Source organism: Haemaphysalis longicornis, unplaced genomic scaffold (genome assembly GCF_048455015.1).
Source record: "Haemaphysalis longicornis isolate Haplotype H1 unplaced genomic scaffold, Haemaphysalis longicornis Haplotype H1 scaffold_7, whole genome shotgun sequence".
Lineage (NCBI taxonomy): Eukaryota > Metazoa > Arthropoda > Arachnida > Ixodida > Ixodidae > Haemaphysalis > Haemaphysalis longicornis.
In genome coordinates this window covers 90,538,951-90,565,826 of record NW_027526422.1, presented here as the reverse complement: position 1 = coordinate 90,565,826, position 26,876 = coordinate 90,538,951, and the positions used below count along the sequence as shown (strand labels likewise).

Sequence of the window (26,876 nt, the reverse complement as noted above, 5' to 3'; positions counted from 1 at the left end):
CGAGTGGTTTTCATTGCAAAGGTTGCACCTTTGTAATCAAAACCTGCTTTACAATCAAAGGACCTTTTATTGCAAATGTTACACCCATGATTGCAAAGGTTAAACCTTTGCAATCAAAAGCACTCGTACGCCGCCATTTCGGTCTGTTTCACGCGCGCGCACAAAAAAGTGCAAATTCCTAGGGAGGAGAAACGACTATTTTTTTCTGTTCGTCTCCAGGCCACGACACTGGCCGCAACTTATTTTATTCTCTTGAGCGCACGTATCAGTGCCATGTACCTTGAGGCGTATAAAGCCCTTGGTGATGACCAGCGGCGTCGAGGACTCCGGTCCCAGCATGTCTTCGAGGATGGTGTTGTTCTCCTGGCTGGGGTTGAGGCCGTGGCTTTCCAGCAGCCTGCTCAGCAGGGAACACACTGAGCTGAACGGGCTTCGCATCGTGCGCACGCCAGAGTGGCACGAGCCGGTCCTGCGTGGGCAGGGCTTCGACATTAGGCCTAGTTCACCATAAACTTAGTACAAATCACACACCTTCGCCGCGAAAATGCTTACATCTTTTTGAGCAGTAGATATTTTGACATATATCACTACAAACACCCTTTCGGGAATGCCTAATCTTCGGTGACACCCCTATTCCTACCGGGAGCTGTACCTACGCCAGCGCCATCAGACCTCTATGACGTCAGGATTTGTAGCTGTTCTACATGTTGACATTGCACGAATGCTTATTAATGCGTAAGCATTGATTTGGGACTCCACCCTAGCAGTCTGTTCCTGTGTCAGTCCGTTCGTTCATCTGTAATGCGCGACACGATGAGCTCAATAGGTATGCATGGGTCATATCGGGTATTTGTAAAAATGGAGGACTACTTCATGAAAAAACCTTTAATAGAGGGTGTACGTGCGAAGATGTGCTTCTAGAAAGAATTCTTGCGCAGAACATAACGGTTCCCGCTCGGGAATTTCTACAAATTATTTTAGTGCATCGTAATGGAGAAGCCAATCGTCATAATTGGAATATAGAAGGCAGCAAACACGCCAACAAAGGCACATGACAGGTGCTCGAAACTTACGCGCATAGCACTCCAGTTGCAAGCCTACAGTCCTGCAACCAAAGCTAATTTGGCAGTGGCTGCAGCCGACGCAGTTAGCACAATGACCACTGTTTTGTAGCCTCCATTCACCAGGGTTTCTCAACGTCACAAAGACTTGTTTGTGCGATTGGCGGCTGGGTGAACGCCAAGAAATGTGAGTGTGCGATTGCTGTGGTGCATCCAGTTACACTTGATCGTATTACTTGAATAAACTTATAAAGCCCTTAGCGATAACCAGCGGTTCTAAGGACTGCTAACTCTTTTCAGTAATATATACGTCACTGGAAACGTACGGTAATGTGTAACATGAAAGTCTACCAATATTTCGTATCTTTCTTAGTAGCGTAGCTGTTGTTACTGGCCGCAAGATCGGTGTTGCAGAAAACTACCCGAGAGGGACGCTATCGCGCAGCTGTCGCACAACTGTTGCTGGCTTCTTCAATACCCGCTAGACAACAGAAAACGTTCTTAGAAAGATCCACGCCGTATTCGCCGCAACACCTGCTAGAAGGATAAGCACGTCATAGCGTGCCCCTGTCACTTCGGTCGTATAAGAGCCAGTATTCGTGTCGTCGTGCACATGCGCTCAGTATAGTAGAATAGCTCTTCGCGTGGCAGCGCTGTGCAGTGACTTTGCAGATCACCACTCGCGAAGAAGACGACTTCTTCGACGGATCCGACGACCACGACGACTAGCACTATGGAATAAACAATGAAACTCAACTATGTGTCTCAAGCTTCTCCGAATTTTTTGTCTAAGAACGCCTTTTGTGGCTGTAATTCAGTGCGTTACGAAAGGTTAGTTCCTTCAAATTAAACAAAGTTGTATTTTTGTCTTCATGGACTCTAAATATCTCTAGACGGCCGTCCTTCTTCCTGTTCTAAGATAGCTCTGTGCCCGCCCTTGGCTCTCAGAAAAGCTCTCGGAAGGAGTCGTGAAGACTAAAATCAGGTAACTATGGCTATAAGTTAAGGGCTGTGTGGGAACGCCCTGTGGTTCGCCCCGCGCCCTCACTTGTAGCCCTTGAACTGAGCGCGCTTGAGGACCCAGTAGAGCAGGTGGCTCTTGCCGCATCCAGCCTCCCCTCGCAGCAGCAGGATGTGCTTGGCGATCCGCCGGCGGATGAGGAAGTCGGCCAGGAAGCTCTCGGCCACATCCTTCTCGTGCATCATGCCCAGTGCCGGAGACGAGTACACGGCCACCTCGTCCATCACCTCCCTGCAGTCCGGACGTGTACTATACAAGAAATGCAACTCGGGGGTGGAATTGGTGCTGAAGGATAATGTGATGATGCCCTTAGAGCGATACGTCTACGTGTTCTATTAGCCTCTCTTTTTGGGCAACGGCCGCATTGGTTGTGGTAGTTCCAGAGCTTTCACGGTGGCGGAAGGACCTGTGGCACTAGAGAGCAGCACCTGCTCACGAATACGAGTGGCAGATTCAGTAGCCACGGAAGGGCCTATGCGGAGCGTATACGGACTAACGCGCTGTCATAGTGACGCCGTAAACTTGGCGCCAGCGTTTCAAGCGTGCCTCCAGAGTTAGCTGCCGCAGGGCGTTCATTTACATAACCTAACTTGAGCGCGCCTCCGCGTAAGGTAAAGATCACTCACTCCTCCGTGCTTATCTTGACTTCGAAGACGCGGCCCATGTGCTCGATCCCCTTGAGCTTACGCCACTCGAGCTCCTTGAAGTTGCTCGGGCCCATCAGCAGCACCGAGCGCTGGTACGTGTCCTCGTCACACACCATCAGATAATCCGAGTACTTGCTCATCAGCCGTGCAGCCAGGTTCACCTTGCGGCCTATCACTGCGGCCACACCAATGTCTCTTCATCACGACAGTATGGGGACAGAAACTATAGTAACGCTTCCGAACGGAAAAAACCGTTTCAAAATTTTTTTACAGAAACTGGAGTAATGCTTCAGAACGGAAGAAACCGTTTGAGAAATGTTTTACAGAAACTAGAGTAATGCTTTACAACAGAAGAAACCGTTTGAAAAATGATTCAACAAAGGAGCTGCTGTATGTCCAGCCTTTTCATCCGTCTGCTGAAGGTCATGCGTCAGGCAGGAGTAAGAGCAGGTTCCAAGACCCAGCGTTGGGTCTTTATCGGTGGGTCTGAAAATAGCCTCTCAGGCGGTTCCCAAAAAGCGCAGTGGTCTCGCCGGGCCGGGTTCCTCCCCCGCACCACCCCCTCCAGCTAGGGAAGGGAGAAAAGGCGCCTCTTGCCGATGACTTATAACTGCCGATTCCTTTGCCCGTAGCGATACAATTTGGGTGACGACGGCGCTGCTGTTCTCGGACGAGCGCCTACTTACGCTCGAACCACAGCTCAAGTGTTTCAGCAGGTTTATCACTGAGGCGCACTAAGTTTAATATTTTTTGTAGGCAGGCTTCTGTCCTCTGCTTTCCACCCCAACGCATGGCGTTACACAGTACTATGAAAAACTATGGAGCTAGATTCGATGGCGCTAAAAAACATTGCCCGAACGCACATCATATTCTCGGCAGTTTTGCGACAGACTATCAAAAGTGAAACTTCGATACTGTTATCGCTATTTTTACTGTAGTTGTGCCGTGTTTGAAGTACGACCAGCTTAAAGCCGGATGTGGTTTGAAGCTGTTCCATCCTGCACTGCCACATGCGTGCTGTACATATCCAGGCTCTGCTCTTGTTTAGATGCCTGTATACTCGACATAATGGTCCTTACGGAAAAAAAATGACCTATAAGAACATTGTTCGCGAAAACACCGTTTCAAGTGTGCGGGAGCGCATAACGTTTTCCCGAGTGTATTATTCGAGCATGGAACTCACCGGTGTACTCCTGTCGGAGTGGGTGGCCGATAATGCCGCAGAAGGTCATGCCGGAAGTGATCCCAGCAGTCACCTTTCTGCGAAAACAAGGAGGCATTTTTACGAGGCTGCGTGCCCACTGTTGAAGCCAAATATTACTGTTGAGACGGCTACTACGGTGCAGAAGATAGTGACAGAAGACCGGGCGTTCAAACGGTACTGTAGGGCGTTAACCAGCATGCGGATATTAACCAGTACAACCTCTACTGGTAGAGTAAGTTCTATGGCAGAGGGCACAGAAACAGAGGGTGCTGGAGCACGGTACGCATGTTAATAGTCTTTCTTTGGTACTGTAGTCATTCATGTAAGCAAGGATTGTTGAAGAAACGTAGAAAATCTTCAGTCGTTTTCTCTGGACGCTAATCAGGGACGGATGCCCTCAGATTGTCTAGGGCGGGTACTATGGCAGCTCACATGGACAAGGCGCTTATCTCGTGCACGAGCTTGTTGCAGCACATGAGGGCGTTGCACGTCTCGTTCTTGCCCCTGTACCCAGGCAGGCCGAAGACCGCGAGAAAGGAACAGCCCTGCGGAAAGCAGACTGCGAGTGAGGAGCACATCTTCGCCCGCTATGCGACATTACAAGGCTAGAAGATGAACGGAAAAGAAAATGAGAGGACCCAAGGCGCGGCATTGCGGAACTCCGCCGGTGTAGGACTGAAGCTTACTTTATCAAAGGTGATGACCTTGTTGAGGACTCCTGGTGCAATTAAAAAAGCGAAAGGGAACATTGTGTCAGAATTTATTGTTGCTTTTTAGAAAATGTGATCGTACCTAACAAACCAACCTTTATGGACCGTGGTTTTTAAAGTTTCGAAGACATGTACAATACGCGGCAAATGAAACGCGAACACGAAAATATGAATCAGAACAGGCAAAATTGAAAAATACTGTTCGTTGAGGTCTAACAATGGCGCGCTATTGGTATATTCGGAAAGCCACATTTCCGGACTTTGTTTTTGTAACCAAGCCACGCGTCATTTTGACTTTTATGGAACAAAATCGCGCTATTTGCTCGTTCTGATCCATATTTTTGTGATCGAGTTTTATTTGCCGCGTATTGTACATATATTACGTAATATAGCATCACTAAAGTACAGAAAAGTAAACCAGTAATGCAACTAACTTTCTAACATAAATGATCCCCGCCCCACATACTTGTTCTCTCAACGCAATTTTCGTACCCTATCCATAAGACTCGCAGTAAATAATTCAGGCATCAGGTACGACTGAGCTAGATTCTTTTCGCCGCGAAAACAACGAAAACTGTCTGCAAAAAAAACTGCTTAAAAAGGAAAGCTACCTGAATAAAAACCGCTTGAAGTTGTTATCCCCTCCTGCAGTTATCAGGCGAAACGCAACTAACGTTGGTAATGGCTGGAAGTGACAACTGTTTACATGGTGCACGCAATGCCCACCGTCAGTTTCTTTGAGGGCGGCGCTGACGATCCTGTAGAGCTGCGAGAGCGTCCCGATATCGATGTCGATAAACTCTGGCATGCAGACGAACACGATGGTCACGTGACGCATCTCGGACAGAAAGGTCAGCTCGTCCTGGGTCTTGATCTGATGGGGGAAAAAATAAAATGGGCCGTTTTTAGTCGCGCCAAACACGTCGCTAAAAGGCACATTTATTTCCACAGCATGATCACTACGCAAATGTCTACTGAATATGCCTTCTAAGGAAGTCGTTAACACAACAAATTTCAAGGAGACTCTGCAACACTTCCTACAAACGCTTTCACTGTTTCCTTTTTTACTGGAAGCACGGCGAAAGCTATACTTATCACCAGCATGGCGGCGCACTGCGTGATTTCCTCGTCGCAGCGGACACGCCTTCCGTTTCCGTTTTGCTTTCGTGGCTTTGTTTTTAAAGTGGCTATCGAATGCGTTCATTGCTACAACTGAAGGAAGACCGACCAATAGCCGCCTTATGTAATGAGTCATGACGTATTCTCCGCAGTCGAAAATGCGAGGATCGGGAAAGAAAAAAACGTTTGAGCAAGTTTCTAGTTATGTGATGGTCATAGAGCAGTAATTTGAGTCTGAAGTACTTTCTGACGCCCTAATCTAAGTACTGGATGTGTTGGGTGACTACTGTCTACGAGCATTTATTATTTAGAAAAATGTTGCAATACTGTTGCAGGTTGCCTTTCAGTGGTAGCAAACCTGAGAACCGGTCCTGCTGTATTGTGCGCGGCAACACCCTGCGCATGAGCACAAGTTTATGAATGGGTTATGCACAGGCGCACGCCCTGTCTCGTCATAGCTCTGGTGGTGCCACGTCGAGATGGAGAGAGAGAGAGAGAGAGAGAGAGAGAGAGAGAGAGAGAGAGAGAAACGCTTATTTTCAGAGCATTTAGGGTGTTCTTGTAGGAGTGGCTCCCTCTTCACAGGAAACCATGAGCTGTCTTAGCACCGGCTGCCCTCTCGGTGAGCAGGAGCTGGCCCGAGAGGCAGGGGCTGCAGCAGTATCTCCCACTGCTCTTGACGATTTGGGATGCGGGAAAGGGGTGGTGGGTGCTTGTTTTTTTCTACACTCTGGGACAATATGTGTTAGTGTACCAGGTTCTTGGCAGTATTTGCATTCTGCTGGATATTGGGTCATCGACCGCACTGCTCGCAGACTATTACATTGCACGAATGGGCGTCACGTTTTCGAACACGGTTTTCCTGCCTTTTGGTGCGTTGTACAGGGTGTTTCACGGAAGAATGTAAGGAACTTTTAAAAATAGGCTTTCTGGTGTAAAATTGTTTTTCTTGCGCCAGGTGATTAGGGAGCGCGGCGAGTGCAATGGAAAGAGTTCCATTTATTTAGGATAACAATTACCTAGTAACTGGAAATTTACATTTTAATTATTGCGATTGTGTTATTGTAAGCGGAAAATTGCAAAACATCATTAGACAACCCGATATCCAGCGTTAAATTTGCGAACATGTAATTGCCCGCAGACATTCTGGCTCAATCGTATGGACACGCCCATCTGGAGCTCGTCGGCTGCAAAGCTCCGCAAAGCCATACCCCCATGTTGACGTCACTCAGAGCTCAACACTTCACACGTATGCCGCGCTACTTTCCGTTCGAAACAATGGAGAGTTTTAGCTGACCGTTTTCGACGGTCCGCTCCGGTGCAGGCGGCCCGCACAGCGCGACCGGAGCCAATGGCGTTCGCGGCCAAGCGCGCCACGCATGCGCAATGGCGCTCCCGCTTTCTATTGGAGCAGAACGGACCGTGAAAAACGTCACCTAAAACTCGCTAATATAAAGCCACGGCCGGGCTGTAGCACGCGCCTCCGCTTTAGCCTGGCGGTGATAAACCACGGCGTACGTATGACGTCAACACGGGGGCATGGCTTTGTCATAGAGTTTTTTATTAAGTATACTATAGAGGAAACTGCGCCTGGTAATCCATGTCGTCGTGGGGGCTTATGAGAAGACGCCCCTTTTTGGCTTGTGCTTGGCATGACAACTGGATTCTTAAGCGGTTTTGGGGATTTGCTTACTTCCCTATGCATTAACACGTCTACGGGCTACGAGGAAGCCCTTGTTCTGCGGTAGCCGTGCCGTGTTCCGTGAAACAGCAGGCAGAGCGTTATCGCACCGTACGTTAGTCATGCCGCAGTCGAAGGACGTATGATTGAGCGGGCAATATGCCGCCACGAAATGTGTAGCCAACGAAAAAAAGAAACAAAACGTACTTCGACGAAGACAAGGTACGGCAGATATGGGCGCCTGCATCCATCTTATCTTGTCATCGTTCGCGACTGTTTAGCGCCACATTTTCTTTTTTCTTGTTTGACTAGCTGACGGTCGGTGCCCCGGTTCACCACGAAGGCGACGTTTACTTAGTCACGCTGGAAAACTTTTTAAAATCTTCATACGACTAATTATTTGAAATAATGGTAAAATTAATAAAATAAGAGTCTCTAGTAAGCCCCCCCCCCCCAAAAAAAAAATAATAATAATAACATTGTTCGTAACTACCACCTTGGCCTGCAGCATGGAGCATGGCCTGCAGAATAATAGGCACAACCGTTCCGGCCAAAACGCTTTACTTCTTTCTTCCTTAGTTTTAAAACAGCCTCTTTTATTTTACACTTACATAAATGCACGCGATTATTTGGGTTTTTATGGCAATTTGTTTAAATTTGCGTTTACTAAAACGTTTCAATCCAAGACAATGATGAAACTAAGGCGAGCGCATGATGTAATGGCAGTCCATGACACAGACGGCCTTGATGTGAGCCGCATAGACGCTAGCGCCAGATCCCTGTCTAATGTATATTGTAAGAAACACTATGGGCTTTGTGCCGCTTTGCATCCGACGAGCTCCGAATGCGCGCGTCCGAAGGACCGGAGTATTCAGCCCGAAGCTCTGCGTGCAATTACACGTTCGCAAGTCTAACGCCGGATATCGGGTAGTCTGATGTTCCTCTGCAACTTCCCCGTTACGATCACACGCCTAACTGCAATTAATTAAAGAACGATTAACAATTAAGGTAACTGTTAACCTAAATATAAATTGAGACTCGTTTCATTGCATCCGCCACGGCCCCTGATCACTTTGCGCAAATTAAACAGTTTTGCCTGTGAAAGCCTTTTTTTTATTTACTTCCCTGAACCACCCTGTATACTCTTGAAATGTAACACGCTTCATAAACAGAACAGTGTTACGATACGAACTACTCAAAAAACAAAAAGCCCCTGTGGGCAGCATGTAGAAGTCGTGTCCCCTGCCTTGCGGGAAAGCAGGAACAACGAAATTTGCCTCAAATCTGCCGACCGAAAGTTGAAGTAATAAGCTGTTTGCGGCGTCTTTCTCTAGACTAGGAGAAATTGCCACGAGTGCATTCGGAAACTTCGAATTTATTGTTTCCTAACTTGAAAAGCAAGTTTCATTGGACCTCTCAGGGCGAAAAACAGCGCAGAGACGGGGACTAACGGACGAAAAGACAGTACAAGCGCTGTACTGTCTTTTCGTCCGTTAGTCCCCGTCTCTGCGCTGTTTTTCCCCCTGAGAGGTCCAATGAAACTTGCTCGTCGGAGCTCGTCGGAGTTCAGCGCTTGTACTGTCTTTTCGTCCGTTAGTCCCCGTCTCTGCGCTGTTTTTCCCCCTGAGATGTCAAACCAACTAGCCCAATCCCAAGCCTTAGTCAAGTTCATTGGACCACCTGTAGTTGCAATTTCGTTGCAAAGTTCAATTTTCATCCCCTACATGTAGCGCAATTACGCTTGCGTTACATTTGCTGGCAGGGGCGGCAATGGGGAGAGGGGGAGGGGGGCACGTAGGCCCCACATTTTGAAGCGCAGTTATGCAACTACTGGAATGTATTTAGGAGCTTTTTTCTTGACCTGTGTAAAGGACCTACCACGTGAAGGCGACATCACGTGGCTGCCTTGTCATTCAAAGAAGGCTCATAGTGTTTTCGATTGATTGATTGTAGGGTTTAACGCGCCGACGCAACGCAGGCGATGAGGCGCGCCGTAGTGGAGGGCTGCGGATTAATTTTGACCACCTGGGGATCTTTAACGTGCGCCGAAATCTCCTACACGCGGGCGTTTTTGCTTTCCGCCTCCATCAGAAAAGCGGCCGCCGCGGCCGAGGATCGAGCCCACGACCTTGTGCTCAGCAGCGTAAGACCTTAGCCACTGAGACACCGCGGCGGGTCTCATAGTGTTTTCTTTCATCTGTACTGAACAAGATGTCACCACACACGGGACCTTTGCCGACAACGCTGCTAGAGCGGGCTCGCGAAGTCCTCTCTAGCGTCTCCACACATCGACCAAATGAATACGACGTTGAGCCGCTCCGCATATATAAGGTTAATACACACCCTACACGCCGCAGGTTGTGGGCGGAAACGACGAAGACGAAGCTTAGAGGCACACGTTACCTCGCGGAAAACAAGGTGGAATCAGGAGGGACTCACGTTGGCGACGACGGGCGTGATGAACTTCTTCAGGTAAGGCGTGTCCTCGAAGGTCAGCTCATACATCGGCGCCCGCACTTTGACGTCTTCTGCACGAGCGCGGCAAAGTTGGAGAAAGTGGACGTACCGGATAATTACAAAAGGTGCGATGGAGTTTAGGTGCGATGGAGTTTAAAAAGAAATGGCGACCATGTAACTCAATCACGTATATAATATGATCACGTAAAGGATCATTTGCCCAGTTTGAAAAATACAGCCCGTTTATACCAGTTCACATCCGTGGACAAACCGCACGACGTTTTCGGGTGCGAGCCGTTGAGTTCTCAGTCTGAGGTTTCCGATCGTCGTCTATCGCATTCTTTTTTCCTCTGTCGCCATTTGCCGCCCACCCTAGCGTTACCGGCAAGTCTCAGCTTATTTCCGCAAATGAACACCGGCTGTTTATTTGGGACCTTTCGAATTGCGGCACATTCCTCGGGGCGCGTAACTCTGCTTGCGTGCTTTCAAGGCGAGATCATCATGGTTACTCCTAGCAATATATATCAGACTTGTTTATTGGTACATCGTGTTTGCGTCTTTCTTTCTCTTCGTTTCATCGTCTTTTGGCGCGAACAACTTCGACAGACGGACTGGATGCACTTTCTGCCACGGCTTTCCTGGAATCAGATTTCCGGGTGGCTTTCGTGCGGCTGTTACACTCCCGTGTCATCAGGTTCACCTGTCACGTGATATGACGTCGGCGCCCCATGCACATACATTATCTTCTTCGCCGTTAGCAACGTTTTAACGGGGCGTGGTTGCACAGCACTCCAATCTTCGAATGAAGACCAGGTGTAGGTTCCCGTACGAACTCGATGTAACCACTTAAAAAAAAACTAATTGATTTACGTTACTAATATTATCGTACTTGCGTGATTCTAACGCACCCACTTTTTTGCTAAAAGTGGCCTTCAAATTTGCGTGCGCGTTACAATCGGGCTCAAAGTCGGAATCTGTTTCAAAACTGCCAGACGCATTGCCATGTACACGACCACATCACAAATACAGTTCAATTGAATTCAAAATATTTTAAGTGCGAATGCACTTTATAAGCGACCCCAAACCTTCCACCGCCAGCGGCGGCGGCGGCGGCGGCGTCCGCAGTCCTCCTCTCCCTAGCAACGGCGTGGAGCGGAGAGGAGCGTCGGTAGCAACGGCGCGGTGACGTCACTTCACCACGTGAACGCGCTCGCTCCGCCTCCTCGCCGTGGCTGCGCGGGTGCGCGCCGCTCCCCGCACCGCTCCTCGCGCCGTGACGTCATGGTATGACGTCACAGCGCGCCTCCTCTCCCCAGCAGCTGCCGCGCGCCTCTCTCTCCACCGTGACGTCACACTCTCTCCTCTCCCCCTCGCTCGGCTGCAGCTGCCGTGCGCCGCTGTCCCTCTCCCCTTGCGCTCGCCTCCTCTCTCAGCCACCTGGCTCGGCGCTCTCGGCGCGGCGTACCCCCCTATATATGCAGCGATAAACTGCCAGACCTCCGTGGGTCGGCTCGCGCGCGCTCACGGGCGAATGCCAACGGATTTTAACTTTACTCCCCCTCATAGCATCACCCCGTGCATTCGCACTTAACCATGTTCACCCTCGGGGAAATGCTTGGGAGTTTTTTCTTGAAATTTTCTCAACTAAACTTTCCTGTGCGTTACAAATTGACGCGTTAGAATTGTGCAAAAATACGGTATACTACATACGCAATTCGGCGAAAAGTCCGACGTTTTTTTTTCAAGTTTTTTTTGTTTTTACTCTTTAGAGCGGCGGCGACTTTCTGTGCCGACAACGATTAACGCCCGTTTTCCACACTACAGGACGGCTAAGGTTTTCGCCTTAAAATTTAGAGGAATCCGCTGAGATACGCTGAAGTAAAGCATTCCCCCTGTTGAGGCATGGAGCGAGGGCGTAGAAAAAGCACCGCCGGTGTAAGGCAGGGAGAGCAGTGCTGATGGACGCTTTCAATTCAAAGCATTCAATTCAACTAATGGTTATAAATCGAAACTTTATCGCTTACCGTTGGGTTTCACCCTGTCGGCCTCCGAAATGCTCGCCTCGAAGCAATTCACCTGCGGACGAGAAGAGTTCACAACCATTCGTTACAAAATGCACTACGTCCCCAAGAAGGGAATTCGAAAGATTGAGCGGGACAGCTGTTTAGCAATTTAAGAAAACGTACCAAGGAATTGATACGGCAAAATGCTTTGTTCGTGTATAGGCAAAACGAGAAACAAGCGCTGTTAAATGCACCATGACGCTCTTGCTTCATAACGCATGTGTAGAAGATATGCTGTAGGCAAGCAGTATGGGGTGTACACACTGTAAATCAAAGTTCGCGCCATAACCTTGAGCAGGGCCGGCGTTAAGCACGGGCGAATGAGGCTACCTCCCTCGACCTGACGCTATAGTCCGAAACTCCACGCCTGCGTCCCACCTTTAGGGTAGTTGTTTGACCCCACCTGCAAGTTGTAACTAGGTCAGCTATTCAGATTAACTAGGTCTAAAACCCCAGTGTCAGTATGCATTATTTAGTGACACTAAAAAAACCATATGCCTTGGTCGAAAGAAATCCCACGAAATAGCTGACGGGTGAAATACTGATGAAATAGGCTCACGTTTCCCAAAGCGGAGCTTCCTATGTCTTACTTTCGGCGTAGATTTAACACCAAAACGCACTGCAAGAAAGCCAACTTTACACAATGAGTTTCCACAAAGGACGCATGTTTATGGCAGTATTATGATGATGATGATGATGATGATGAAACGTGAAGTGTTAACAAAAAGTGGCTGACGATTACTACACTCCCTAATGGGAAATTTATGCGCAGCGCGAACTGCAGTCTTCTCGGTCGCTGTGCATAGCTGCGGCGTCTCGGGAAGTGATCGCTTCATCAGCGAACGCACGACGGCGCGCGCTAGACTGCCGTTATCTCCCGGTGCGACGTCGCCGCCGAGCATGTTGCAAATCGTGTTTCAACCTCCCGCGCAAATAGCGCGTGGTTCGGATCAGCCACACAACGAGGAGCACACCGGAGGAGTGATTTACGTGCATCACACAACCCGTGCTGGTTTCGGCACCACGGCTTTGGCATACTGCCCTCCCCCACACACTTTCGCGATACTTTCATCCTCCGCTTTCCAGCGGGCTCATATTCGGAGCGGAGCGTCTTGCCGCGCCCCGGCCTAACGCCCTTCCCCTCACACTTTCACCCCACTGTCCTCCTTCGTTTTCGTTCTGTTTGATGTGTTCCCTTCCTTCGTTCGGTTACGAGGCGGACGGCGCCGTTAGACCGCAGTAGCGGGCCCTTAAGTGCTGCGCGCTAAAACTCTTCCCGTAGTCTAAATCGAACCTGGGTCCCTCGCGTTACGAGCCGGTGTATGTCCGAATGCGCCATTCCGATACCATCAATTGGATTGTCGACTTCGACTTTGACTTAGGTTGCACGGCAGAAAACTTCGCGTTCTAACCCTAGTTCATTTTTTTTTTCGGAAGCTCCTATAAACAACTAACCGAGTTGAAGATAGCTAAATTTGAGCCTGGGAATCGAACCTAAGGGGTGGAGTCTGCGGATTGAAGCTAAACCCGGCTCTCACCTTGACCATCTTGTCTTGAAGAAACTCGTGCGAGTAGCGGGCGTCGATCCCCTTGTTCTTGAGGAAGCTCCAGGCCTCGCCGCTGAGGATGATGTCGCCCGCGGTGCACAGCATCTCGGCGTTGCGCACGTCTTCGACTACAGGCCCGCTCGCCGAGTAGTGCACGGAGTCGTAGTCGTCGTTGAAGAATTGGTACTCCAGGGACCCAGTCGCTATTCCTGAACGGGGGAGGAGGTGGGAAGATAGATCGGGAGGATTAAAGGGGCCGTGAAGACAAAATGCAGAAAACTAAAGTAATGCTCAGTAACCTCGGGAGAGCACAGCGTTTTGAGGTAGGTTGCGAGGCAGTGGAAGTGGTAAGCGAATATATCTACTTAGGCCAAGTTGTGACCCCGGATCCCAACCATGAGGCAGAGATAATTAGAAGGATAAGAATAGGGTGGAGTGCATACGGCCAACATTCTCAGATAATGAATGGAAGCGTACCATTGTCCCTGAAGAAGAAAGTGTATGACAGCTGCACCTTACCGGTACTCACCTACGGGGCAGAAACTTGGAATCTCACTAAGATGGTTCAACTTAAATTGAGGACGACTCAGCGAGCAGTGGAACGGAAGATGATAGGCGTAACATTAGCGGGCAAGAAGAGAGCGGAGTGGGTCAGGGAAAAAGCGCGTATTAAGGGAATATTAGTAGAAATTAACAAGAAGAAATGGACGTGGGCAGGGCATGTAATGACCGTTGGTCATTAAGGGTAACAGAGTGGATCCCCAGAGAAGGCAAGCGTGGCAGGGCGCACCAGAAAGCTAGATGGGCAGATGAGATCAAGAATTTTGCCGGAATAACTGGTCGCAGTTAGCACAGGACCGGGATAATTAGAGATATATGAGAGAGGCCTTTGCCCTGCAGTATTGTAGGTAGGATGATGATGAAGACAAAACCCAACTTTTTCAAGTTTGAAACAACTAGCCGCTGGTAGCTCTCCAAGCTCCGTTCCAGCCAGGAAAGACGTTTTTTGAGCGGGAAAGCGCCTGAAATATTGAAATACTTTCAAATTTTGCGCCACAGCGACGTATTGAAGGATCAAGGGAGACGTATTAGAAGTGCACTAAAAACACTATGTTGACTACACGTTAGAATTCAAGTGGCACAATCAAAGGAACAAGAGGCCCCCACTACAATCACCCAGTCATGTGCCTTGGCGGTGGCTTGAGTATAGGCGGCCGCCCATCGCACAAACAAGATTCTGAGCATTCATTACAAAATTTCCAAAAACAGGCTGCAGAGTCGAAACTACTTTGCCTGAGACTATTTGTGGGAAGTTTGCGAAAAAATTGTCACTGTTATGGGGACAAAGCTGACTTTTTATGTCCCTGCACCACTTTCGATAAGCGCTTTCGCCCTTTAATTCGCGTCTGGAAGCACTATAGTTATCGCCAGTACGGAGCGGCACTGCGTGATTTGCTCGTAGCACCAGATACGCCTTCCGTTTCTGCTTTGTTTTTGTGGCTTTATTTTTAAAGTTGCTATCGAACAGGGTTCATTGCTGCAACAAAAAAAAAAACGGCGAACGGCCGCTACATGGCCTCACTGACGAAATTCGAGCGGTCGAAGAACGTCAAAACCGGGAAAGAGAGAAAAATCTTTTGACCGAGTTTCCGAGTTATCTGATGGGCACAGAGCAGTAATTTTCGGCCCAGGTACTTTGCGACCCCCTAATCTAAGTACTGGGTGTGTTGGGTGACTACGTTCTGCAAGCATTTAATATTTCGAAAATAGTGAAAAAAAGTGTTGCAGTGTCCCTTCAATGAACGAAACTTGATTTGATTGTAGGGTTCAACGTGCCGACGCAACGCAGGCGATGAGGCGCGCCGTAGTGGAGGGCTCCGGATTAATTTTGACCACCTGGGGATCTTTAACGTGCGCCGAAATCTCGTAGACACGGGCGTTTTTGCTTTTCGCCTCCACCAGAAAAGCGGCCGCCGCGGCCGGGAATTGAACCCGCGACCTCGTGCTCAGCAGCGCAACGCCTTAGCCACTGAGCCACCGCGGCGGGTTCAATGAACGAAACTTGCATTTTGTCTTAATGGCGCCTTTAAAACAACGGTCCTAGGGCGAAATTCTGAGCTGTGTTCGTCTCAAACATGCTGATTTCGCGGTAAAAACCTGACATAGGCTAACGTGCGAGACCTTTAAACTGCTTCACTTACGTCACGTGAATGTTGTCTGCTCGCTGCCAACCACTGCGCGCTCGAACTAATCTCCGCAGAGCGGGCATTAAATCTACAAAACAACTCGCAATTCCGCCAAAGAATGCATGACCGATTAGCTATTTAGGCAATATTGCCTCAAACTTCGGACACCTAAAATAAATAAGTAAAATTGATGATAGGGTAGCGCGTCACCGGCATATGCTACAGAGGCTATGATTGGACTCGTACGAAAGCTACGGTAAATTTCATTTCATTTAATTTCATTTATTTTCCCCTTAAAGGCCCGAGGGCATACATAAGGGGGGAGGGGGGGGGCTCTTGGTCGAAGTATACAGCGTATGAACAACAAACAAGGGCAAGGCAAAAATAAAGCCAAAAATAATTACAAGAGTACAGAGGTAAAACACAACTCGTAGGAGCAAACAGCGTTACACATATTTTAATGGAGAGTTGATCACAGAAATACTGGTAGCGTATAAATTCGACTGTTTAGTTTTTCACGACATGCTCTTCGATTACAACATGAGGCGACGTCATCCGGCAATGTATTCCAAGCCGCTATAGCTAGAGGAAAGAAGGAAGAGTTCATTGTTGAGGTATGGCATTTGACTCGAGCAATCGGATGATTGTGATTCAAGCGGGATGACGTTCGCGGCAGTGGTATCAGTAAAGCAGGTCTTGTTTCAGGAGGGTAATAGAAAGCGTGAAGAAGGTACAGGCGAGAGAGTTTTAGCTGACCGTTTTTCACGGTCCGCTCCGATCCGATAGCAGGCGGGAGCGCCATTGCGCATGCGTGGCGCGCTTGGCCGCGAACGGCTTTGCACTGAGCGTGCCGCCGGTACCGGAGCGGGCCGTCGAAAACGTTTAGCTAAGACTCTCTAATGCGAAGAGATGCAAGCTTTGGGGGTACCGAGGGATTGTTTGAGCGATGTGACACTTACTTCGTTCGAGTACTGTGACGTGATAAAACGGGTTGCGTGGTTTTCAATGGTGACTGTGCGATCCTAGTGGTACCTCTCGTTCCACTTTATCGCCCTACTGAAATAGTAGCTCAAAGTTAGCACGCTGAATACGCTGTTATCTTTGCAGTGACGCCATAGCTGACGTTGGGTAGTGGGATGTTTGACTGCGATTTAAAATTATCATTTGGAGCCGAGATAAAGTTTGGTGGGCTATTAAAAGCTACGGCTTTCACGGGAAACATCGATGAATGTTGTCTTCGTTCTTAACACTAATATATTAAATAAAACAGTTCCGACATTTACTGCGGGCCTTGAAAAATTTGCGAAAGCATGCCACCCATTAAACCCTGAAAAGTGTTATTTCGAAACGGCCTAATTGAACCGTCGTGGTTGAAAGATGGAAGGCGTTGGGTGGCATACAGTAACGAGTAAGTCACGCCATTTTTTCGCTCTCGTAAGTTGTGTAGTAGCTGTTTACCAAAGCAATAGTTAACCAAATAGGTAACAGCCTACATTCTCGTCAACCTGGAGAACAGGATCGTTTTAGGAGAGGATACTGAACAATGGATCACATCCGCGTCGTCAATCAAGTGACAGAAAAATCCGCAGATTATATAGACTACGAAAAAGCGTTTGATTCCGTACTTCCCGCAGCGGTGCTAGAAGCATTGAAAGACCAGGGGATAGAGGAGACCTACGTAAGACTCCTAGACGACATATATAAAGGATGTACCAGCAGTATCCTTAATCCTTCACAAGACAAGCGACAAATTCCCCATCCGTAAAAAGTACGACAAGGGGATACCATCTCGCCAAAACCGTTCACAGCTTGTCTGGAGAGGGTATTCAGAACGCTTTACTGTGAAATCATAGGATTAAGGATAAACGGGGAATATTAGAGCCATTTTAGTTTTGCAGACGACATAGTGTTGCTAAACAAGTCTGCAGAACACCTGCAAAAAATGCTCGAGGAACTAAATACACAAAGCAAGGTCGTGAGTCTAAAAATAAACATTTTAATTAAGCAATCCCAAAGCGCCCTGTTCAAGCATATGTAGAGAAACGCTAGAACAAGAATGAGATTATAACTACCTCGGTCACGTCATCTGTGCTGATCCCAAAAACCGAGAAATAATCTGGCCTAGAATTGGTATGGGCTATAGGGTGCATTCGGCCAATACTCCCAGATAATGAAAAGTAATCTACCTATAGGACAATATACAACCAATGTGCCCTGCCGGTGATGACATAGGGAGCGGAAACTTAGTACCTAACAAGAAATCTTAAAGGCAAACTTAGATCGGCTGAACGGGCCATGGAACGTGTGATGATCGTAGTAACTCTTATAGGAAACTAGTTATCTGGATCAGAGAACGAACTAGAGTAGGAGATATAGTTCCAATTAAAGAAAAAGAATTTACTTGCCCTGGCCATGGAGTTAGGCGAAATGACTATCGGTGGACTACCAGGGTGACAGGGTGGACACTGAGAGACGGGTCTAGAAAAAAAGGGAGGCCAACTACTCGATAAAGGGACGAAATAATGAAATTCGGAGGTAAAGTCTGGACAGGAGCAGTTGGAGGTTGATGGGAGAGGCCTTCGTCCTGCAGTGGACTTAGTGGGCTGTTAAGATGAAAGCAGTGATGTGCTAGCGCAGTCGCAGGGCGCGCACGCTGGTTTGGGGACTTAAGGTCAGTCATTTGTCCGCTGTCCTCACATTAGTGCGCAGAGGACAGCGGACGTTTAATTACTAATCAATCAATCAATCAATCAATGGTTTATCAATTAATAAAATTAACATAAATTATTACATGATTGAACAATCGTTATTTCATTAACTCGTTTTTGCACATTTCACCCGGGGGTTAACTCCAACAAATCCTACATTGTTCATTATTATTTTATTGTGATAGCTCCCGCAAATAAAAACTCAGTTCATATCTCAAAGATCATAAAAGGTTCTAGTCCAGCATGGACAACACAAATATTACCCAAACCGGGAAAACTTACAACTTAGCTTTCTCAGTATTTAACACTCTTACACAACGGTAACTGCCGGTTGAGTATAATGAAGGAAGATTATCGTTGCTCTTGGCAGTTCCTTGTAGCTCAGTAATGACGTCACCAAGGAAGGGCACACGGCGAGTGCTCACCGATCTTAACGCGCAGCGTGACGCCGATGCAGGTGGGCCACTCTCCGTAGTTCTTCTGGATGTTCAGGCTGCAGTCGACCACGGTCTGGATGGTCTCGCTCAGCCTGCTCTCGTCGGCAACCTTCCAGACGCAGAAGAGGGCGTCGCCTGCAGACGACCGGGTAAAAGGCAGGGCCATGAGGTTAGCTTAGACTGGGCTGTATCCTCTGCCATTGGCGTTCGCTAATATTCTCACGCGTATGTCTCGATTCTCATGCATTAAACTCTGTGGGCGTGTGGTACATTGCCCGCAGCCTTTTCGGACGGGAGGTGTAACGGCTGCGCTCTGGGATTCGGAAACCATAGCTTGTATTCACTGGCGAGGCATGCATGCAGGCAACCATGTGGGTGCGCCGTTACTGGTTACGTCGGGCTCCGCGGGATGGCAGTACTTCTCCGTGCTAAGCACATGGTTTGTATTGGATGTTCCAAACTCTGCCCCACCGAAAACAAAGTAATGGCTCAAGTGCAGTGTGAGTGCGATTAATAACATCTCTGTCGACACCACTGTTGAGCATCGGGTCGAAACGGCGCAGACGACGCACGCCGGTGTTTTTTTTAGTTGTTGTTGTTGTTGTTGTTGTTGCTGTTTTTCTTCGGCGTGTAGGCGCAGTAGCCTAAGCCCCGCCATGTCCGTGGCGCATCGGCCTTGTCCGTGGCCGTTTCTAGTGTTTACAAGCGAAGAAACTGACAGCTAAACTTCTCAATGAATACCACCTATAGTGCTCGGGAGCAGTTGCCCTGCGTAATGTGCCTTTTCCGTGCACTTTAATAGACCGACATTGGGAAACTATTTTTAATATTTTATGTCAGCGAAACAGAGTTAAGTGGGTTCGTGGGGCGTTGCCCATGGTTTTAGCGGATGAGGCGGATGAAATTATAACATGTAGGCTGCGAAAGATGCACGTGCCCTTTGTAGGACTCGCTGTCTGCCATATAGGGGCATGGACCCAGTCAAGCCACTTTATGGCCTTTTGTCTATGCCCCCAAACGTCACTATGCTCGAATAAATAAGATTAAATTGGATTAAATTCAAATAAATTAAACGCTAGATAGCAGATGGCGAGAATGACGCGAAGGCTTCGCTGACCCGTTCGCTTCTCTTTCACGTCAAGGGACTTTGAAAGGCTTTTTAAGTGAGCCGCCCGTCGACCAGATGGTGATGTCGGCGTAATGGTGTATGATATGCCTGAAATCTTTCCCAGCATAGGTGGAAGGCATTGAAAAGTGTTCGAGACTCGGCGAACAAGAGCAACGGCGAATGTTGGACAGCCTACCCTTCTTCAGGCTCCTGCATGTATATTTTTCAAGTGACAGCAAGATTATATAAAATCAAACATGTGAACTAAAATCGGCTATATGGAAGTGAAATATGCAACGAGGTTCTAAGCGGCATTTCTAGCCAGAAAAAAATGCGGTTTACCATGTATGGTGCTTGAGAAGCTTATGTTTATCGTGTGTGTGGATAGTGAATACGAATACAACACTATCCCGAGGTAAATTACTCCAACTAGCTGTGTCGTGAGAATGTAATCACGCTAAGGGGGAGAAGGCGTATAGACTAATTTGCTAATGCGCGCAAAGAAATAAAATTACCGGCAAACTTGAAGATGTCTCCTCCGGCTGTGAAAATGTCTGCAAAAAAGCAAAATATATATTTCAGTTCTACGGATAAGCAAACAGTTATTTGGCCGCCTCCAAACATACGGTGAATGATGTGTCCGAAGAAGTGGTTCAGGGTCCTGGTCAATGCCTCGATGCCGAGAGATCCGGTCAGCGAGTAGGTCTCGGTCATCGCGGTGAAGCCTGCAACGGAAAGCGCCACAGGGGTCAGACGCGCCCTTAGAACGTCCATGGTGACAGTCAGAGGTGCGTGGACGACGTCTAATACGGATCGACTCGGGACGTGACTAAAAGTCTCCACGTCAACTGCTCTAAGTCATTAAACGCGCAATGCCCCAAAGTCACAACGGGGATACGTACCTGCGCAAAATATTCAAAATTTGTGCCTCTAAGTATCCACATACGACTGTGTTCACTGTCCACAAGCACAGAATGGAGTTTCCGCGGATGCTGTCAAAGTGAGGTAATGCAAGATAAGGGGTGCCACAAGGACATTCATTGAGCCCTCCATTTTTTCTGACCAGCAAGCTCTTTAGTAGAAAGGTCCTTACAATACAAAGACCACAGCTAATGCTCGTGTGGCACAAAAGCCTTCCTTTGCGAATTCTACTGCTCTTTGTTGAAAACACTGAAACAGCAAAGTAGACCGAGGACTGGCCTTTTCGCCAATGTTCCGTTAAGTTAGAAAATTTCACCTTGGACGTGTGCGAGCTTGAGCCCGAACTCGTTTAATGTACCTTTCACTTGCATCTCGTGCAATAAGCCGACATATGACAGTGGTTACAACACAGGGTAGTAGTTTCGGTAATAGTAATAGCGCCCATGACTGCTCACCGGAGATGTCGGCGAAGAGGACGACCGTCAGGTCGACCTTGGCGAAGGGCAGCTTCGGGAAAGGCCTGGTGTGGATGACCTCCAGGCAGATGTCCGGAAGGAAGGTGCCGTTAAGCAGGGTCCCGCTCACGGTCTCCGACACGACGGGCATCAGGTTCAGGAGGCACCGAGATGCCGTCTTGTGGTCGCACGGCACGGCCTGCTCGGCTGCAGAACGAAAAAATATAATGCGGGGGTCGCCTTCTTTGCCCGGCCTCTGACTCGCCTTTCGCGGTTTAAAATACGTCACGTATTAGGGGGTAACAAGCTGCCGTTTATCTAATCCACCTCTATACATCACTCCGTAGGGATACGGCCACTTCCTAAGTGTATAGCGCTTCACCACTGTGTATCACTCTTTAGAGGGAGACCGTGGGTATTTCCTATTAGTAGCAGTTACATAGTATTGCAGAAGGGTTTGCTGAAGGGCCAGTTGATACATTGTACTCCGAAGAAAAACAGCGCAAAAGACTGTACAGAGTAAGAAACCACAATACACCTTACTTTGTGGTTCCTTACATTTTCCAGTCTTTTGAGCTGTTTTTCTTCGTAGTCAGCCAAGCCAAACCATCAAGCCATAGTGTTGATGGCTTGGTGTTACAGCACTCAATGCAGCTAATGCTAATATGAACACAACTGTCGTACATTAGTCTGCCTAACAATGGTGCTGATATGAAGACATTGACGAAGTAAAATTGAAATAGGCACTTAGCGCCAACATATTCCCACGACGTACAGTCATGAGCAAACATCACCCACCTTATTTACCCACCAAATTTTACTGCCCATATCAGGACACTTCCCCACTGCAGCTCATACTGTTGTGCCTGCGAGTAGACGTTTCTGATTAACCCAAAAACACGCCCATCAGCTGTCGGGTTGCCATTCGGGCGAGTAATTCCTTGATGTCATCGTCCGTACAATACTTCATCATGATTTTACCTTGTACGAGCGCATTTCACTGCTAGACACACACGGAGGATGTGCACTTTTACAGCTACACTCAGGAGAAGGAACACTCTAGAGAAGCAAGCCCTCCCAATAATGGGGCTGACATCTTCAGCTCTCATTAAAAATTCCCTCTCCCGCTCTCTCCCTCTCCTGAATGCGCTGGGACAGCGTACACCCGCAACCTGCCCCGCTGGTTGCCCACGCTCTCAGAAAACGCTTAGTTACTGCGTGAGCCATAGATATGGCATGCCAGTCGTTATATAGCAGCGAGCGACGGAGGAGCACAAAAGGATAGTGGAGAGCGCGTGTAGAAGCTTTAGCGGGACAAGGAAACGGGGCTCTCCAGCTGTCTCCGCTTGGAAGGGTCCCGTGATTCCAACCACTGCTCGTACGCGTTATATAGCAGCGAGCGACGGAGGAGCACAAAAGGATAGTGGAGAGCGCGTGTAGAAGCTTTAGCGGGACAAGGAAACGGGGCTCTCCAGCTGTCTCCGCTTGGAAGGGTCCCGTGATTCCAACCACTGCTCGTACGCGTTGCAGCATCGTCTGCAGCCAGTGCGGGCGGTACAAGAGTAAGAAATCGGAATGACGGTGACGAAATGCTGATACTGGTGAGCAACAAAAGGAGCGACAAGAAGCTAGTACCGTTGCTAGGGCGAGGAAATCTGGCCACTGTAACGGAGTACAAGGTGGCTGTGAGATACGCTGTGTTAAGTGCTCCTGAAGACAGGGCGAGGAGTGCAGATAGAGCTGCACCTCAAGTTCCAGATTCACGTGGAAAGCGGACGAGATGCTCAAATATTTCCTAAATATTAACCTACGGATGTCCATTTTTTTTTTTTACAGCGAACCCGTTTATGGCTGGGCAAACCGTCTGCGTGTGAGCGAGCCGAAAACCCTCTGAAGCATGGAGTCCGTATGCGTGAAAGTAACCGCGTGCGAGGGACCACCGACGCACAAAGGTAAAGGGAACTTTCGGGGACTCATGGTGAAACGCGCCATGGCCACGCGTTTGCAACGCAGTTGGCGGGCAGCAACAGTAAAGAAAACACTCTTGCAACGGATCACGCGTTTGCGTGAAACATAGTGAGTTTTAGCTGACCGTTTTTCACGGTCCGCTCCGCTACGATAGCAAGCGGGAGCGCCATTGCGCGTGCGTGGCTCGCTTGGCCGCAAAAGGCATTGGCTTGGGCTGCGCTGAGCGTGCCGCCAATACCGGAGCGGACCGCCGAAGACTGTTAGCTAAAACTCTCTATTGACGCCGCGAGCAACAGCGGAAAGCCGACCATCGCTGCCACGTTGCCGACGCGGCGGTGAGAACGAGAGCGCGGCCGCGCAGCCTAATGTAACCGTTACCGTCGGGCCTGTCAGGCGGCCCGAGACGCCGAGCGCAAGGATCAAATTGGCGGCAATCCGGCGGCGCAGGAGGAAGAGCGGGCTCGCGACCCCGAGTGCAGCAGACGGAATCGAAAGGGCGACGAGGCTGCGGTCAGAAAAATTCGGCCAAAATATGATGTCAATGTAGTCATATAACTAGTCGCCCCGTTATGTTGCCGCTGGTCAACCCCCTTCCCGAGTCGAGCGGCCGATGATTTTGCCTGCCAAACGGTTGGAATGGGTCCGCTAAACAGACAAGCGAAGGCAACACTCACGTTCTTCCTTCTTCTCGTCCTTCTGCAGCAGGTTCTTCATGGTGCTGGCCCTCGGGAACCTGGAGAAAGGGACCCGTACGTTGTTGGCGCGCTGCCGATGCGGAGAAGCAAGTTCCGGCGGTCCTGTCAGGGACGGTCGAGCAAGGAGGCGTGGGGCGGTGGGCTCCGAGCGTCTGGCTTCGGCGGCTCTTGGTTCGACTCGTGACGACACGCGATGCACGTTCCCCGCGCGCAGAACGCTCAAGAGGACGATGGTGATGATGGTGAGAGTGAACAAGACGACGATGACAACGTCGAAGCAAATGGTGCGGTATCGTGCTCAATAAGAAAGACATGCTGAAAGAAATAAATGATGAAAGAAATAAAGCCAATTAAATGGCACCAACCTGGACAGGACAAATAAATCAACCAGATAAAGCAAGATCAGGGTCTGTTCCAGCAGGTGGTACTACAAACGTCCGGGTGCACAAATTCAGGATATTAACACCCCCCTCAAAGACAACCTGGAAATCCAAAGAAAATTCAGCCACTATCATAAATGAAAAGACCAAACTAGAACGAAGAGTTACCACTATAGAAGAAAAGGTCAAAGCTCGTAAAAAGCCCAAAAGCTACATGGGAAGAGAAGCTAGAATGGAGGAGATGTTAGACGATGACGACGTATAGCCCCTCTCAAAACTTCGACGACAAGAGCGCAGATCGCCGGCTCAAAATTTGGCAATGGAACTGTAGAACAATTAGGCTAAAGAGACATAATCTCTCACAACTAATTGAAAAAGAAAAACCGGACATCCTGGCCCTTCAAGAGACAGGGACAGATTCAGTAACTTTGCGGGGATATACGATACGCACATAGCAGAGGGCCGGACCCCACAGCCGTCTGAACTTCGAAATACCTCACGACGCAAGAGCATTCCGTCCAACGTAGGATTGAAAACACTGTAGTTGAAATTTTACCTCCAAAGAAAAATCAGAAGAGCCTGTTTATATTGAACATATACAGCCCGCCGTCGGACAAACTAGGGTACCTCGGCAACCTAATTCGCACCGTCTTGAAAGTTACAAAATGCGACAAACTTTTAATGGTTGGGGACTTCAATGCGTCCCACGTGGCATGGAGATATATTCGAACTCTAATGAAAGGGGCTGAAGTCCACAATGTGGCCCAGCTCACCCTGTGGAACGACACACAATACCCCACCAGGATTGGCAATAGCGTGTCAAAAGACACCAACCCTGATCTCGCCTTCTCCAGGAGAATACCACAAGTAGAAAGGGAGAGGCTAGAGGAAACAGTGGGCGGTGACCACCACATAGTCCAACTCAGCCTCGACCATCACCACAACCGTACACCCATCAGAGTAGGCAAACCAAATGTCACGGATTGGAAGGCCTTCAGAGAGGAAGAAGAAGATTATGAGGAAAATTCTTTGGATGATCTAGAAAATCAGCGTCTTTCAGTGCGTTCTCTCGTTTCACTGCTGCCCTGGTGGCTACTGGAGGCAAGCAAATCCAACTACTTTGTTTTATTGCCCTGTTACTTTATTCATCTGTATTTCACTGCACGGTTCATTAATTTCTTATTCCGGGCGTTCATGTGAGCTTTCTGTTTGAAATTTCTGGTCCTAAGAAGCCGTTTCTGCCGTCGGTGTCAGACAATGCAATCACGTGACTACGGCCGACTGGCAAAAAAGAAAGCGAGTGATGGAAGCGCGCCACATTCAAAACAGTTGCTGCTCGGATTTAGAAGTAGCAGTAGGGTTATCTAGTTTATGCTATAGGGAATGAGTATTGCAGATCAATTTCAGATGGTGCTGCATGCGGAACATAGGACAAGCCGTACTTTATCAATGTAAGCGGCCCCAAAACAGCGCGCTGAGTGTGCTCACGATTCCGGCGGTTTCACCCGAGGTGTATCGAATGCTGCATTATCTCTACTTTCATAACCCAAGCAGCTGGAAACTCGGGAGAAGACGGAACTCGAGCCTCCTGGAATAGCGACCCTGGACTACAGAGGGACCCCCAACCGCGAGCTAGACAGATCCTTCACCAGGTCTGTCTGGAGCTGGACGCCGTTCTGGCCGAACTCACAAGAAACACCAGCCCAGGAACTGATAAAGTGATAAAGTAGCCAGCAAACTACTTCGTAGCACAACAAAATACTGAAAAACGATATATATATATATATATATATATATATATATATATATATATATATATATATTGTCACGAAGCCAAGGACGAAGCAGTTGCTTTGAAAAGAAACAAGTTTATTGGAGCTAACTTGTGCTCCCTTAAAGGGGCACTGACACAAAATTTTGAAGGCGAGATAACTTCGGAGATAGATTGGTGGGAACACATATACATCATCTGCAAAATATCAGCGGTGAATACAGCCTAGAACATATTTAAAATCAATTTTGAAGTGTGCGAAACGCAACCGAGCGGCCAGCAGAGGACCACGCGCAAGTGTAAATAAACAACATCCAAACACGTCACGAGTTTGTGTTTGCCGCTTCCGCACTGCCGGCTCGCCGCTCCAATCGGAGGGCCGGAGGGCGGAGCTTCTGCTCTCGAGAACGAACGACCCGATCGTTGGCGGCGGAGGCGCCGTGATTTCGTCAGCTCATCGGGCAGCTGGCCGCGACCAAAGTTCTACAGCGATTCCAGGCACTCTGTTTCTATTACTGTTTATTACCATTGGATGCGGAAACGCGCCGGAGGCACGAAAAGCCCACTGAGCAAGCCGCACGGTCGCTGTGCAGGCGGCGGCCACGGCCGCGAAGTGGCCCAAGCCGGCGCAGGTAGCTCGAGTGATAGCTTGTTACCGCTGCACGAAATTGTCCCCAAGTCCCGACCATGGTGGCTTACATGAGAAAGGAGTTAATGATGCCATGGCGGGTTGCATT

General features: G+C 48.8%; 1 protein-coding gene across 1 annotated transcript in view; it reads right to left on the bottom strand.

The window, feature by feature from the left end:
• The window catches only part of LOC144146396 (adenylate cyclase type 10-like), a 40,247-nt gene extending 16,240 nt beyond the window's left edge, over positions 1-24,007 (bottom strand). The window contains exons 1-14 of the mRNA XM_077678352.1: positions 23,968-24,007; positions 21,326-21,532; positions 20,576-20,674; positions 20,465-20,503; positions 18,830-18,976; positions 13,502-13,719; positions 11,925-11,976; positions 9,883-9,971; positions 5,255-5,517; positions 4,366-4,437; positions 3,913-3,989; positions 2,709-2,904; positions 2,110-2,313; positions 280-469 (exon numbers count right to left, since the gene is read on the bottom strand). Coding sequence (XP_077534478.1) covers positions 280-469; positions 2,110-2,313; positions 2,709-2,904; positions 3,913-3,989; positions 4,366-4,437; positions 5,255-5,517; positions 9,883-9,971; positions 11,925-11,976; positions 13,502-13,719; positions 18,830-18,976; positions 20,465-20,503; positions 20,576-20,674; positions 21,326-21,532; positions 23,968-24,007 — 1,893 coding nt within the window. The remainder of the gene's footprint in view (positions 1-279; positions 470-2,109; positions 2,314-2,708; positions 2,905-3,912; positions 3,990-4,365; positions 4,438-5,254; positions 5,518-9,882; positions 9,972-11,924; positions 11,977-13,501; positions 13,720-18,829; positions 18,977-20,464; positions 20,504-20,575; positions 20,675-21,325; positions 21,533-23,967) is intronic.
• Positions 24,008-26,876: the final 2,869 nt, after the last annotated feature.